The sequence below is a fragment of the Glandiceps talaboti genome, chromosome 7, assembly GCF_964340395.1.
Source record: "Glandiceps talaboti chromosome 7, keGlaTala1.1, whole genome shotgun sequence".
NCBI lineage: Eukaryota > Metazoa > Hemichordata > Enteropneusta > Spengelidae > Glandiceps > Glandiceps talaboti.
In genome coordinates, this window is record NC_135555.1 from 6563641 (window position 1) to 6579386 (window position 15746).

The window sequence follows — 15746 nt, forward strand, 5'->3', positions numbered from 1 at the left end:
AGAGAGAGAGAGAGAGAGAGAGAGAGAGAGAGAGAGAGAGAGAGAGAGAGAGAGAGAGAGAGAGAGAGAGAGAGAGAGAGAGAGAGAGAGAGAGAGAGAGAGAGAGAGAGAGAGAGAGAGAGAGAGAGAGAGAGAGAGAGAGATGCACAATTCGTCAGGATAAGCGTAACATATAATATACATGTAACCCGAAGTTGTTTTAAACATTTGAGACTTTTTTTTATTCAAATCTACCTCAATTTCTCAAGAAATCTGTTGGAATGATTCATGGAAACTAAAAGTTGTTTATACAATTCACCTTGTCTAAAACCTTTACATTGAAACCTGTTTTGTTCTCATAACAAATATCACACATATTGTTTACTTGCTATCTGTAAGATGAATTCATTTTTTTCAAAACATAAACTAATAAACAATTGACAACAATAACAAAATAATAACAAAGTTTTGATGTGTTGCGAAAGAATGTTGTACACAAAAGTCAACAAGTTGATATCATTACTGCTGAGGTAGAAATATACTTTAATATTTGCACTGGAATGCATTGGAGTGCATGTTTACCATACTGTGTAAGCTAGAATTTGAGGCAAGATAGAACTGTATGAGTGTTCTATGTCGAGTTGACAGAGTATAACTTAAAGAGAGTACTCCAGTATGCCCTCTAACCCAATTTGACGCACCACTGACACACACAATTTCTAGTGATACACCAAAATTTGTTGTTCCCCTATCTCTTACGATGTGGTGACTCACAAAAAATGCCATTTTTTATCATTTTGACTCACAACAACAAAATTCAACTATCATTAGAGGCAGTAGAGTATGTACAAATACACATATCAATCTCTGTTAGGATGACGTCAAGGTAACAAGTTTTCATGGTAAGTTTTCCTTGATGCAAGAAAATCACTTTATTAACATTTTCTTCATTACCATGGTAACATTCCTGGGGTGAATTACAACTTTCCAAATCAATGACTCAGACTGATATAGCCCCGTTTTTGATGTTTGCAAAAGAACAAACCAGATAGTTCATACATACATTTTAAGTCCTACTTCCACCAGATTTCAAATTCACCTAAATTAAATCTCTTTCAAATATAACATCCAATGGCACAATCTGATTTGAGCACAGATTGGGTAACTTTTCATGCATATTCATTCAAGAATCTCCCTTCTGTAAAACTTAATGTCAAGTGTCTTTCAGCCTCATTTGTGACCTAAGTATGTATGACAGCAATACCACTAGAGGGCGCTGTTTACTGAAAAGGGCAGGTTTAATTGACATGCTAATTTATTGTTTTTCAATTGATATGACATAAAGATAGCTTTATTTCAATTTCAAACTTCTAAAAATTAACATTCAAAATTAAGTTTTTCTTACAAATATTGAACAACAAATAATAATTTTCATAAATAAGAGACCGGGGTAAATGTGAAGATAACAATCAATTCTCAGCATACATGTACATTGTAGTGAAGGAAAACTAAAATCAATTCTCTTTCTTCAACAGCACTCTAGTTGATTCATAGATATGCAGTTCTATGATATAACAATGTCAAATCTATATCGATGAAACTCAGCAAAATGGCTGAACATGCCAGAGTGCAGAATCATTAAAGCCTCCATAAATTTCATCTCATCTGAAATGTATCATCAGCACAAAAAGGGACTCAGGTGGTTTACATTCCATCCAAACTTGTTTGTCACCATACATGACATCTATGGTCTACATTTCATTCCATTCCATGCAAAGATTACATCCAACACTGTACCATTGCTGTCCATTACACTGCATAGTCTCAGCATTTATAGCACCAGAACAAAAATATCAATAAATAATGTCTACTACTGACTCCCTTCACTTGTCGGTGACTTGGGAACCTCTATAACAAGCCTTGGCTCAGAATATAACTGACTTATAACAACCTGTAATGAAAAGAAATCAATCTGATAACAACAATTTCTGATCCTACATGTATAAAAAAAAGATCATTGGTTGATAGATTTATTCCTGTTTGTTATTACTTCTACTGCTATGATTCTTGTAAAGTACCCTCTAAGATAGACGAATTATTGTACCCTGTAGTAAACCATTCTACTCTCTTTTTATGAAATAAACATTGGTTTAATAAATCACACTGTTGTTAAGGATACAGAGAGAGTACCCAAAATTTAACACGGTTTTTCAGTTCCATATCAAATTGTAACTGAATGTTCAACAAATTTATCCATATCCCCACAACACACCCTTTGTTACTTAGTATCCCCCCCCCCCTCACCGACTGTTACTCAATCCCCCTACTAGGTTTGTCCCTCAATTACTTGGTTCCCCTTCTTCTGTTACTAGGTCCCTTCTTTTATAGTCTAGTTCCTATACAGTATCGTTACCATTTACACCTTTTTAGTTAGAAACCACGTTGGAATCCAGACTATTTCTTCTGTTACTCGGTCCCCCTCCCTCTGTTCCTACTCTCCCTGTTACTAGCCTTCCTCCCTCAATTACTAGGTTCAACTCATGCTATTACTAGATCCCACCCCTCCATCTGTTATTAGTTCCCCCCCCCCCCATCTCTCTGTCATTAGATATCTCCCTCTTTTTACAATGTAGGCTTCCCTCCCTGTTACAAGCCTCCCTCTCCTGTTAGGCCCCATCCCTGTTACTATGGTTCTGAAACTGTAGTAAAAACATTGATAAATGCACCTTAAAACAAATAAAGATATGTTTATAGAAAAAAAACAAGACAATTAATAATTCACCACTGATGTCAAACATCATCAAATGCTAAAACAGAAATACAAAGACTTCATACTCTGAAATTCAGTAAAGTGGTTTCACAAAAATATGTTTAATTTATACTGTTAATACAGTTACCACAAGTACATGTAAAAACCCACAACTGACCTTCACATACTGTGCTATAAAAAGCTGAAATCTCATAAAAACTTAGTGTTTCACTTTAGTTGTAAATTTAAACAGCATATCGATAATCCTCACCTGTCTCTTGATAATTGCTAGGTTTTCCTCTGCTTTGACTAGAAGTTGAGTAATTTGATCGCTGTCTGTGAGCGACTTATTTTCTCTAAATGCATCCCGTATCCTTCTTACTGCATATGTCCTGGGGAGAGACACAAATCAACAGGTTTATTAAGTGAGTAATATGTCATTAAAGAATCCAGGGATGTTAGGGAATACAAAGAACGAATGTATCATTGGTGAAAGCTTAGCCATGTTTTTTCCTTTCTAGCCTGGAGGCACACACGGTATAGTTCCGCTGTAAGGTACAGAATGTTAATGTTACTCCCTGGATACTTCATTGCTGGATTAGAAAGATTTCAGTACAATTGTCTTGTCCTTTTCCAGTCATTTTCAGCCTGTTCTTTAGAAGATTATCATTTTTAAACTGCATTTTTTTTAAACATCATCTTTTTTCAAGTTAATTTCTTTATTGTTTCTGTTTTCACTTTATTTTCAAATGAATCCTTTTTATTTTCCAAGCTGTCGGTCTGACACAATGCACTGCATAATCACACTGAGTTCTTCTTTGGGGCCACAAGCTCAACTAGTTCATAACATCTATTTTTGTGGTCCTAGTCATAAATTTATTTTGTAATTCTCTACATTGTCTATTTTGTTGTTCATTGACTTGTACATTTTGATATTTTGTACATTTGTAGATAAATTTATAGTATTTTGTAAGCCTATAATTTCTGGCAATAAAGTTATTATTATTGTTATTATTAATTTGTTAAACCTCTTTGCAATATAGATTTTGACTAATTACTGCAGCAAACTGCATGGCCTGTCAAAGGGTACAGAGAGGTTAGAATTGTAGACGTTTTACTCATATAATTATTACTGAATTATTGATAATGATACTGTAGCAGAATGCAGCAATTTGTCTCATATATGAAAATCGTCATCATGAAGATAAAATCTAAAAAAAGAAAAATAATTGCATCGAATAAATGGACTAAAATGCTAATAATCATAAATGATGATTGTAACCATAGAGACTGGCTAATCTCTATTTGTTATTCTTACAGAATCACTAGTAACCAGGAGATTTACACCATCACATTTAGATAAATTAAATGAACAAGTCGATAACATAACTACGCCACCTTTTGAAATTGTCATGACATTAAAATTTGAGAGTAACTGCATGTGTGTAAACTTGTCATAATACACACATGTATATCAACATATATATTTATTTGTACATGTAAGTAGAATAAAAGAAATAATTCTTCATATACTATTTCGAGCAAAAAGTAATGCTGAAAAATTTTCACATCTGGATTATGTGCATCTCTTTCTCGTGCAAAACCTTTGATTTTCTGGTAATACCAGAGGGAAATCAAGCGAACCATGTACGCCTTGCTTTATCTTAGTAATTTAATATTAACTGCCATGTTCAAGTATAGCTGTGTTCAAGCTATCATTGGTTATGTATAACAAATGGCCTTTGACTTTATGAGGAAGATAACACAATTATGAGTTCAAAAAAATAACCTGAGTGACATTTTTAAACATCAAAGACTGTAGTAGTCTTGTTTTGAATATATCATATGACAGAAGTCTGATTTATGATGCAATGACTGCAGTTCAGGTATTTTTATAAATGAGAAAGTAATAACGTGTATACAATATATTGTGATGAATTCCTATATTCAAATCCATGTATTCTGTGTGACCTTTGACTGACTTTAAGCTATAAGTAATGAGAGTTGGCGCAGTGGCGAGTTTAGAGGTCCCAGATATCCTGACTCTCATAGAAATCTATTATATAAACACCTAGAGAATATATACCTAGGTGTATATAATCAAGAGTTGTCTTATTTTGAATAGATTTATGAGTTTGTTTACATCAAAAATCTTGCGTTTAGAATTGGTTTCATAAGCATCATGATTATGAAAGCATGAAAAGATAAATTTGCAACTGAGCAGTGTGTTTATATAGAATGATAGATGACTGTATGGATGAGAATGGCTTAAACTGCATGTATCTAGGCTACTGCTAGGATAACCCTATTTCCATGTACATCGTATGTATGTCCTGGTTTTGTCAACGTACTGACATTAAGTGTTTGACTTTGAGTGGAATTACTGACAAAACACCTTCTCTTGTATTTTCTTAGTTAAATGAAGAATAATATTGTGGAGTAATATCCAGCTATACCTTGATTCTGTGGACAGAAAGTGTTTGACTTTCTATGAAATTAATGATTTGTAGTGACAATAGCAACTCAAATCATACATAATTTCCTGAATGGAATGAAGACAAATATTGGGTAGTAATATTTGATTATATCTTGATTCTGTCAAAATAGTGAAACACAGTGTGATGGGATTAGTGACCGTGAGGATTTATATATAGTGTATTCTGAAGATTATAAGGTGCGTAAATATTTGCAAAATTACAATTTGAAATGAATAATGATTTTAAAAGATATCAAATTATGATGCAATGTACATATGATGTTTGATCAAGAAAAAAGTCAATCCTTTCTATAATGGTATCCAAAATGTTTAGTGAAACCTCAGACCACGAAACAATTCAGGTTACTTTCGAAAACACAATAATGTGGGGAATTTGTACAAAACATGAATTTTTTAGCTGCATATTAGCATTTTATCATTTTCACTTTGATAGGGTGGAATCCACTTCTGTTTCTGTTGACTCAGTAATACTAACAAATATCACACTAAGCAGTAGTTGTGCATTTCACGCATGTTGGCAGAACTGGTAAGGGGTGAAGACTGCTGATTAATTTTCACATTTCTTTGAAATTACCAATTGATGGAATGCAGAAAATATCCCTGTCCATATCTGATCCTGATCCAATCTAAATTCAACCGATCCAGATCACTTTAATCTGCATCAAATCTACTTTCTGTCTACACTAAAAAAACTGAACAATGGATTTCATACGAATTACATTAGTGTACCTGTCTACACATATACCAGCTTCAATTCGGATTACTTATCATCAAACTAATTCACTCGAGTACTCACATGTACATGTACCTGTCCAAACCAGTACTAACTGATCACGATCTGATTCAAATTACTCTGATCCAAATTGAAACCACCACTCAGAGACTGAGTAGGCTTCTATCTGAATCAGGAATTAACCACAAGTATGGATAGGTAAATCCGAATCAGATATTGTAGTATGGACAGGCTAAATGTTATTCCACTACTTTACAGCTACCTTATTAATTATTCATCTACATGTATTGGCGTGTATATTACATGCACATCTATATTTCACTTTGAATATTGACATGCTAATTTATTTTTTCAATTTTGTATCATTTTCTTGTATTCTTGTCTATAACCATAAATATTTTACAATATATAAAAATATTTATACCGTACCTAAAAAGTACCTGAACCTTCCTACAGATAATACACATTTATTAATATTGCACAATCTGCGCTATAAATCCTGATTTTGTCATTTTAATTACAAATAATTTGATAAAATAGAGGATGTGATTGCCTAAGAGTAAGTTAATAATGTTACCAGTAATGTCATTATAGTACTTCATTTCATCTGCCAAGTCTACTGGGATGTGTGCTTGATTAACAGCTGTATACATTATTATACTGCTGAGATACTAAATTACTTTTTGTGATGCAGTGCCGTCTTCTAGTCATTTCCTATTCTTAATAATAATGTTTTCAGATGGAATACATTTCATTTAGACAGTGATCAATTTGTCGTTGTTTGCACTCCACGATGCAGAACGCAAACAACAAGTAATCTTACAGTTTAGGGTTTCATTATACATATACATGTAGCAACTACCAAACTGAATGTACACATACTTATCAGCATATAGAAAATATTGCTAAGTGCTAGAACGTAGTTGATTGATTTCAGGGAAAGAGAGTTGTAGTATTTGTGAGGCAAAGGTATCATAAGCTTGCCACCTGTTTGTCTATTCCCTTTACCGACTGCCTTTTTTTCCTTTTTTTTTTGTATTTATATTTGTTTGTTTGTCATTAGTGTTTCAGGTATATTTATGGTCTTTTTGTCCTGTTGTAGTCTATTGTACATGTTACTTGTTACTTTAATTATTATTAATATTGTGTAATGTTGACTTGCCTGTGAAGAAAGAATAATAAATAAATAAAAATAACTAAATAAATAAAATGAAATACTTTAATATTTTTCATTTCAGTTAAATGGAGATGTGGTATTTTTGTGAGATTAATTAAAGCTATCATAAACATTTTTTGAAATTTTGCTTATTTCCTACCTTTCAAAACACACTTCATATTACTACTCAACACACATACACTATAAATTAAAGAAATGTGTCTTCTAATTACTATAAACACATTAAGTGCTAAAACAGTTTATTACAGTAATCTGGGGAATTAACCTCTTGACCTATAAAACAGAACATTAGTCAACGACTCACATTACTTTTAATAGCCTGAATGACATTGCAGGTTCTTTCACTTGCTGTCAAAAATTAACCTGAAATCTGGCCTACACGTATCCTATTTCTGAAGAACATGTAAATGGAAAGAACATGCAGAGAAGATGTGCTTTGTCACTAACTTCAGTTTCTTTTGAGCATTTAAAAAAAAATCTAGTCACACTTTTAAATGAAATGAAGACTACACTCAAAGTTTTATTACAACATTTTATTGAGATCAAACGTTTAGTGATCTCAATTCTGAAAAACATTTTGAAAAATTCTGAAAAAATTCTGTAAATACATGTCAGTGTTCTCATGGTGATGACCAATTAGCATAATTATTTACATATAAATAACAGTGATTTGCATAAAGTTTGCATAATGTATGCATGTTTTCAACACTGAAGCACATCATTACTTGTTTATCATTACCCATACCATACACATAAATGCAACAGGGATAAGGTACATCTCTTCATGTAAAATTAATAAAATAATTATATTGTCATTTATACAGGGAATATCACTACAGGTCAAAGATGGTAGAACACAATATATCATATGTCCATCCAAAAAACTATAGACAACAAACACAAACTGTAATTGGTTAATAGTAGCAAGTAAATAAAGTATATTATGTTTTGGGAAAATGGTATGAGTATGTAAAATCTACTGTCGGATTTTCCGTTTTTATCAAATACGATTTTTAAAAGAAACTTTCCCGCAAATTGTTAAATCATTATGTAAAATTTAAAAAAAACACACCATGTATTTCATTAGCCCCCCCCCCCCCCCCACCAAAAAAAAAGAAGAAAGAAAATCAAGTTACTGACAATGATGGCGCTACACGCGATCGGTTTACTAAGAATACCGCTTTTCGAATGGCCAGGTCTGCGTAAAGATTGTCTTTTAGATCTGAGAAAAATGTGTACAAGCTACTTTAAATCATATTCATCAAACAAAATAAATGTTTACGTAAGTTTTTATTGAGCGACGTGGACCAGTTTTAAAACAACAGTCACATGCGTTTAAATTACATCACAATTCACATACACGGTACCACGCGTGTGCATCATCGCATGCGGCGATATCTGGTCACTAAAGCCGATATTATGCTACTTGCCTAATAATATAGATGCTTACCTATAATTGTAACCCGTAAATTTCTTTGATTCTCGTAGCATCTGTTTGTACAGAGTTAGTACTTTCGTCCGCGATGCCATGACTTCTGTGTTGTGAGAGCTACCGATTTGTTCCCAGAGATCATTGCAATTAACACCCTAACTTGGTTGTTTTTGAATTATAAAATGCATGTCAATTCATCTTCATTAACTGAAAAAACACACTACTTTCTGGAACAAATTAGGAATTGATATTCCAAATTAATCACGAATATGACTAAATCAGTCGCTATAAAAGAGTCGCGGAGATTTCATAACCATTTCATACAATTTTCATCTAGCTAGGGAATCAAAAAATGGCTGCGCCCAGCGACATGTGAAACCACCGAATCGCTGTTTTGCAGGTATGATCAAAGTGTGCGATTTGTAAGTACATATGGTGATTGAGGATGGTATTCATGACCTCCAACATATCTACCTCATTTTCTTCATATAATTATGAAAAAGGTTAACATTTGAACTGGACACCGCCACCAGCGTAGGAATTGAGAACTAGAATTCTGCTTGCAACTTGCAAGTTGCAGATTACAGCTGTGGACATCAAAGTGTATGAATCCCCTTGTGTAACTAGTCAGACTAAATTGATTGTATAAGGTGGATTTCAGTCAGTAAATGACAAGTGGTACCATATATTGGCATGACTTGACCCCATACTGAAGTCAGAGCTTCCTCGGACTAAAGATAACATTTTTTCGAACATGCAAAAATTCCCAAATGATTTACTATAAATTATAATCATGTTAGTATTGTTACAAAACTCAAATGAAGAGAAATAAGTAAAATAGAACTAAAAGGATTATACGGAAAATTCAAATTCAAATTCAAATGAGATGAGGATAGAAAATATCGGCAGAAAATCCATAACTAGTACTTATTTAAATATGTTATTCAAAACATAGGATAATGATAATTATTATTGTATGATTATATGGGATTATAAAGATACTATTATTTTTGCTATTGGATTTTGACAAATGTTTTTTGAAAGGTAGCATAAACTTTCAATTTTTCTGATCCAGCTTACAGACACTGAAGGATACTCCAGAGCAGGATAAGGTTCACACCAAAAGTGCCTTTTGATAATTGAATGCATGCTATCTTACTAAAGATGTTGACTTTGAGGAGCAAAGCAATGTGGTATAAAACCTGCAGAAACTACCATCATTTGATGAGGATCTCCAGGAAACCTCAGTTGTCATGGCAACCACTACACACCTCATCTTATCTACATCATCCTCAGTCTTCCGTACAGGAGAATAACAATATTTTGATACAAGGGAAATCGTTCCATAGAGATGACATGACCACAGTCTCTCCAAAAATTCTCTCAAAGATTGGCCGAGATTTGCACAACCTCAAACACCACCCAGTTTGCCTGATCAAAGAACAAATACGTGACTTCTTTTATAAACGATTTGCTACTTCCCGTGGTAACCCTATCTTCTCTATTTATGACAACTTGAGTCCGATTGTCAGTTCGGAACAAAATTTTGATTCAGTGCTTGTACCAAAAGACCACATCAGTCGGCAGAAACAGGACAACTATTACTTGAATACAGACACAATATTACGTACACATACGTCAGCTCATCAGTATGATTTGGTGAGATCAGGACTAGATGCCTTCCTAGTGGTAGGTGATGTCTACCGTAGAGATACCGTAGATGCTAGCCATTATCCTGTATTTCATCAAATGGAAGGTGTTAGATTGTATCATGAACATGAGGTAAGATACAATGGACCAGAGGGGTTTCTTGAAACCATGGATGTATTAATGAACATAATATATCCATGTTTTAAAAACCCAAATGAAAAGTGCATGTCTCAGCAAAACTCATCCCCAAAAGGGTTTCCTAAAGTTCTGACTAGCATTTGCCAGGTTAACAGAGCATCATCTGGTCAGTTCCATGTATATAGAAAGTGTGTGAACTAATGTGAGTGCTTGATCACATATATGGAGTGATATATGCATGATTCAGGATGCTACTGATATATTTTTCTCACAGTAACTAGACAAATAAAAACAGCCATGTAAAATTTATATATGCTCAAGGCTGTAGATTACTTTGTCTGAGTGTAATGCCTTTGGTCTGACATACAAAGATATGCATTTTACTTAATACACTTATACAATACAGGATATCCCGTTATGGATGTATTACAAGTTCTTAAGAGTGTGTTCATATGTTCTCTCTCTTATTCTTGGGTAATTTTATCCACATCAAAAACTGTTTTGTTAGACCTTGTTGAAGTGTTTTGTCACCAATTTGACTGTTTTTATCTTTCTAAATTAGCTAGCCAAGCACACTTAATGCAAATCTGTGCTAAACTCTAAATTTGTCTGTCAAAGGATACTATACCATACGTCCCTATGGAGATATGGAATTTGTAGTAGGAATGATAGAAACAGAATCATATTGTAATAATTATCAACATTCATGGTGGTAGAGGAAATATTAGTTTGATTTTGTGTGGAATATTTTTATAATAATGACATCTACACATCTGTCAGATGAAATGATTGCAAGCAGGATTCAAAATTCAAATACAGGAATGTTTATTTGTGTTCACAGTGAGATAAAATGTAACATTTCATGTGTGTGCATGCTGTCAATACATTTGTACCTGTATTTTATTTGTGTAATTCATAGCAAAAACTGTGTGAGATGTAAAAACATTGTGTCGCCTAATTGAAATTTTATAATCTTTCAGGTTTGGTAGTAAGTCGGGTATGTTATGAAGTGTACATTATAGTAAATGATGAAAAATTCCTACAATTATAAAATTATGTACTAATAATTGTCCTCTTTCCCTATATTCTAGTTGTTTAAAGACTGCAACGATCCGTCGTTTCTCAGTCTCTTTGAGATTGGAAAGAAGTCTCCTGTCAAACAAGAGCACCACACTCTAGAAGCAGTCAAACTTGTAGAATTCCAGTTAAAACAGACTCTGACAGAACTTATAGAACATCTATTTGGCAAAGGTAAAAAAAAAAGCATTTCAAGTTTTGTGTAATAGTAAACTACTGTATACGTATAGTGCAGCTGGAGAACTGCATATAGTATACTCTATCAGGCAATCTCAGTACTGCTAACACTGTACCTTCCCAGTGTTAAAACCTAGCTATCCCAGTTTTACATCATCTTCAAGGGCAAGCAAGGGATTCTTGAGCTGAACTACATGAGAAAGAAAACTGTGAAATCTTGATAGTGCAGGTTTTAGTGGTTTCATTTCATATGATTATGTTTATCAAAATGAATATCTGGGGATTGATAAAACCCATGGCATCTCCCATAATTTTGGTGGTAACAGAAGACTACAAGGTAAATTCAGCCTACGATATGTACCAAATACTAATACATGGAAGATGATGTGGTTAGATCAACATAGACAGAATCTCAGTGTCAGTTTTTGCTGCTTTCATGCTTCAATCTATGAAGGATTGTTCAACACTCATATCAGACATTGACATTGTATTTAAATATTTTCACCTTTGTGAAGTACTTGTAGGATACAGAATATAATGTATAGTATTATTCCACTATAACAGCAAATTCACCAGGCAATTTATATGATCAATTTATTTCTTGTCAGAAGAAAATTTTACTCGATTGTCATCTTACATAATGTATATATTTTCTAGATATTGAGACTAAATGGGTTGATGTATACTTTCCATTTACTCATCCATCCTGGGAACTGGAGATCAAATTCCAAGGAGAATGGTTAGAGGTACTAGGCAGTGGAATCATGGAACAAGAAATTCTCAACAGAGGTACAGTGTAATATAACGAGTTTTATTTTCAAGTTATTAAAATTTTTGTTAAAATGATTGGAAGGTTTTGTGTTGTATTAGTTTATTTGGCATTTTCATTGAAATGAGGTAAAATCTCATGATCACACTGTATTCCTTAAAACTCATTCTGTGATACATACAGTATGATTTATATAGAATATCGCTGTCTCGGATAAACATGTAATGATAACGGAACCCCATTACATGTGAGTGCCAGTTTGGGTACATTTGTGTTTGGGTGTTTTCTGCTCCCCTTTCACTCCATGTGAAAGTATAGCATCAGAAAATACAACCAGCACTAATGCAAATAATCCAAGTACAACAAACCTGCACTAATGCATCATGGGATTTTGTTATACTACTTACCATATATGTATGTCAAATTTCTGTAATGAAAGTTCTGAATCCTATTTCTAAAAGACAAAAGTATTGACAAGACAATGAATGCTTACCAGACAATTAGCACCACACATGTACAGTGACATTAGATATGGTAGAAATCTCCATTTATGGCAGCAACCTTCACTCTCAAACTAACATTGGTTTATTTTCTTTTTTTCAGCTGGTGCCACTAACAAGATTGGATATGCCTTTGGTTTGGGATTAGAACGCCTCGCAATGATTCTATTTAATATTCCAGATATTAGATTATTCTGGAGTGAAGATGATAGGTTTCTGTCTCAGTTTAGAAAAGAGAATCCATTCAGTATTCAATTCCAGGTAAATGACGATCATTCCTTAAGTGGTCATATGGATGAGGATTTGGTATTTATTTTGGATTTATAAAACAATTTTATCATGGCTTCTTACTTGAAACATCAATGTGAAACAACATTGACCAAGTCTGTGTTTGTGACTCAATAAATTGCAAAAAGCTAAAAGATGTGTAAACATTTTACACATTTATCAATCTATGGCAATTTATTTAGCTAGTTACAAACAAGGACTTGGCATATGTTGTTTCACATTGATTTTTCAACGAGGAAGCCATGATAAAATAGTTTTATAAATCCAAATTGAAAAACAAATACCCAATCCTCATCCACATGGCCACTTTAATGAACGCTAGTATTTTTGAAAACACAGTTTTCACAATGTGATGATTTATTACCTTCCCAAGGAATGGTACTCATTCCATGCTAACACTGATGATGTCACAGTGAAGGCCAAGGGTATCAATGCTATAGTTATGTGCACAAACCTGAAGGATGGCATGTTATTTATTTTCATACACTGAACAATAATAATTGAATCAAAGTTGAGTTTAATATCAAAGTCAAGTGGAAATGTTTCCCTGCCCGTGAAGGTTAAGTTTACCCAAATTTACAGATCGCAAAGGTTTTGAAATCTATTACAGCACTCCTCACTCCTAGTGGCTAATCTCAAGGCCCTTTGTAGCAAATGATGTCTCTAGCATAAGTGAGCTATAATAATATAAGTTACATATCTTGATCTTACCTTGTATTTCAGCCTTTCAGCAAATATCCACTACTACGAAATGATATTTCATTCTGGTGTCCATCAGGATATCAACCCAATGATTTTTACGACATTGTACGCAGTGTTGGCGGCGACTTGGTAGAGCAAGTGACATTGATTGATGAGTTCGTTCATCCTAAGACACAAAGACTGAGTCATTGTTACAGGATAGACTACAGACACATGGAGAAAACACTCACCAAGACAGAAGTCAGCACAATACACTGGAAGATAGCCGAAGCTGCAGAGAATGAGCTTAATATTGAAGTTAGAAAAATCTAATATCAAATACAGCTTCAAAACAGTTTTTGAAAAGTGCTGTTTTCAAAGAATGGTTGGTAAAGATGCAGAAATCAGCAAAATTGCCTGGAGCCTCAAGCTTGAGGTGGAAATGAAAGTTGGCAAAAATTAAATCAAAGACTGTGGACTTCTCAATACAGTTATGAAAATTGCAATTAAAACCAAAAATGAGATTGATATCGAAACAAAAAATCAGGATTACAGTTCGGGTACCTGTAGTTATGGATTTTTCAAGTTTTAAAGTTTGAAGTAAATTTCTGACACCTGTGATAATACTTTCATAAATATATTACAGTCAATAGCTCACTCGTATATATCCTTGTGTGACCTATGATTTACATGTACATCTAGTAGGTGTGTCGGTAGATCAGAGAAATCCAAACAAAAATTTTGATTTCAAAACTTTACCTTGCCTTTGTAGCTAATAAAATGTACATGGTTTGTATTTTAAAGACTTGGTGTGGGCATTTAACACACATTTTAGAGCATTCTTGGAGGAGGGACTGTCATCGGCCCATTTTAATGGGTAAACGTTCATGTAACCGTGCATTGTTTTTTTTCAAACTGGCCATGCAGCTAGACTAGGTACTTAGTAGCCATTTCAGATTTTGAATAAACTTGACAAAGATTTGAAATGAACAATGTGTGTTAAAATATGAATAAAGTGATGGATGAATGAGGCAAGTATCAATTTCATCAAATACGTGAGTAACGGCTGTTTTTTACAGAAATGCACTACTCTACAATATACATGTAGAAGACAGAGGTCAAGGTCTCATTAGAAAACCCATTATGGATCAAATGGGTGTAGACAATCAAATAAGGTCACTTTTTATTAAACTTTCATAGTGGGCAAAATGTGAAGTTTTATGACACGTTGTGCCTATTTGACCTTGAATGTCAAGGTCAAAGGTACAGATATCACTACCAAGCTTGTTATTGATAACATGGGTGTAGACACATGAATACAGTCTACTGTATTTAATGAGCTTGTGGTGTCAATGGGCAAAATGTAAATTTTTTACATTATCTTGAAGGTCATGAAACAAAGTGATATGACTATGGCACCTGACATTTGTTGAAGGTTTGATTGAAATTGGCCTATTCATGTTTGAGTTACAGGTAGACTCACACACACACACACACACACACACACACACAGGACCCAACATAGTAGGTCTGTTAGGGCTAATAAACGACAGCTTTAGAGTATTCTCGAATAGTATCCACATCATAGTACATACATATTTCTATGACATCATTTATTGATATTTTTCACAATAATTTACATCTTTGTACATAATTTCTGTGATATCATTGGACATTAAAACAAGACACTCATTTCAAAATATACACTTATTATACAAATAAAAAACTATCAGAGATATTCATATACAAATACAGTTGTAATAGACTAGGTACCATTACATGTATTAAATCTGGTGTCAGATTCAGATGGTCTCAAATTCAGCCTCATATAGTGTCATATTCGAAAAAATCATGACGACACTAAACAAAAACAGTCACACAGTCGAGGCTAAAGGACAT

The 15746-nt window shown here is 33.6% G+C and overlaps 2 protein-coding genes across 2 annotated transcripts; one reads left to right on the forward strand and one right to left on the reverse strand.

Moving 5' to 3' along the window:
* Positions 1 to 1434: 1434 nt before the first annotated feature.
* LOC144438202 (LYR motif-containing protein 4-like) lies at positions 1435 to 8687 on the reverse strand. The gene is made up of 3 exons (XM_078127245.1): positions 8586 to 8687; positions 3000 to 3120; positions 1435 to 1930 (listed from the first exon to the last, which is right to left on the reverse strand). Exons 1-3 carry the CDS (start codon positions 8663 to 8665, stop codon positions 1850 to 1852), a joined length of 282 nt encoding a protein of 93 aa, XP_077983371.1. The 5' UTR covers positions 8666 to 8687; the 3' UTR covers positions 1435 to 1849.
* Positions 8688 to 9757: 1070 nt separating this feature from the next.
* Positions 9758 to 14788, forward strand: LOC144437759 (phenylalanine--tRNA ligase, mitochondrial-like). Its single transcript, XM_078126775.1, has 5 exons — positions 9758 to 10349; positions 11447 to 11606; positions 12267 to 12398; positions 12982 to 13139; positions 13890 to 14788. The coding sequence occupies exons 1-5, from the start codon at positions 9792 to 9794 to the stop codon at positions 14178 to 14180; spliced, it is 1299 nt and encodes a 432-aa protein (XP_077982901.1). The 5' UTR covers positions 9758 to 9791; the 3' UTR covers positions 14181 to 14788.
* Positions 14789 to 15746: the final 958 nt, after the last annotated feature.

Bases quoted from the DNA above. Each gene is read 5' to 3' on its own strand.
- LOC144438202 (XM_078127245.1), bottom strand. From the start codon at position 8,665: ATGGCATCGCGGACGAAAGTACTAACTCTGTACAAACAGATGCTACGA. The intron at 3,121-8,585 runs GTAAGCATCTAT...GTCTCTCCCCAG, and splicing joins TTTACGGGTTACAATTATAG to GACATATGCAGTAAGAAGGA. The intron at 1,931-2,999 runs GTGAGGATTATC...TTTTCATTACAG, and splicing joins TAGCAATTATCAAGAGACAG to GTTGTTATAAGTCAGTTATA.
- LOC144437759 (XM_078126775.1), top strand. From the start codon at position 9,792: ATGAGGATCTCCAGGAAACCTCAGTTGTCATGGCAACCACTACACACC. The intron at 10,350-11,446 runs GTAAGATACAAT...CCTATATTCTAG, and splicing joins GATTGTATCATGAACATGAG to TTGTTTAAAGACTGCAACGA. The intron at 11,607-12,266 runs GTAAAAAAAAAA...TATATTTTCTAG, and splicing joins AGAACATCTATTTGGCAAAG to ATATTGAGACTAAATGGGTT.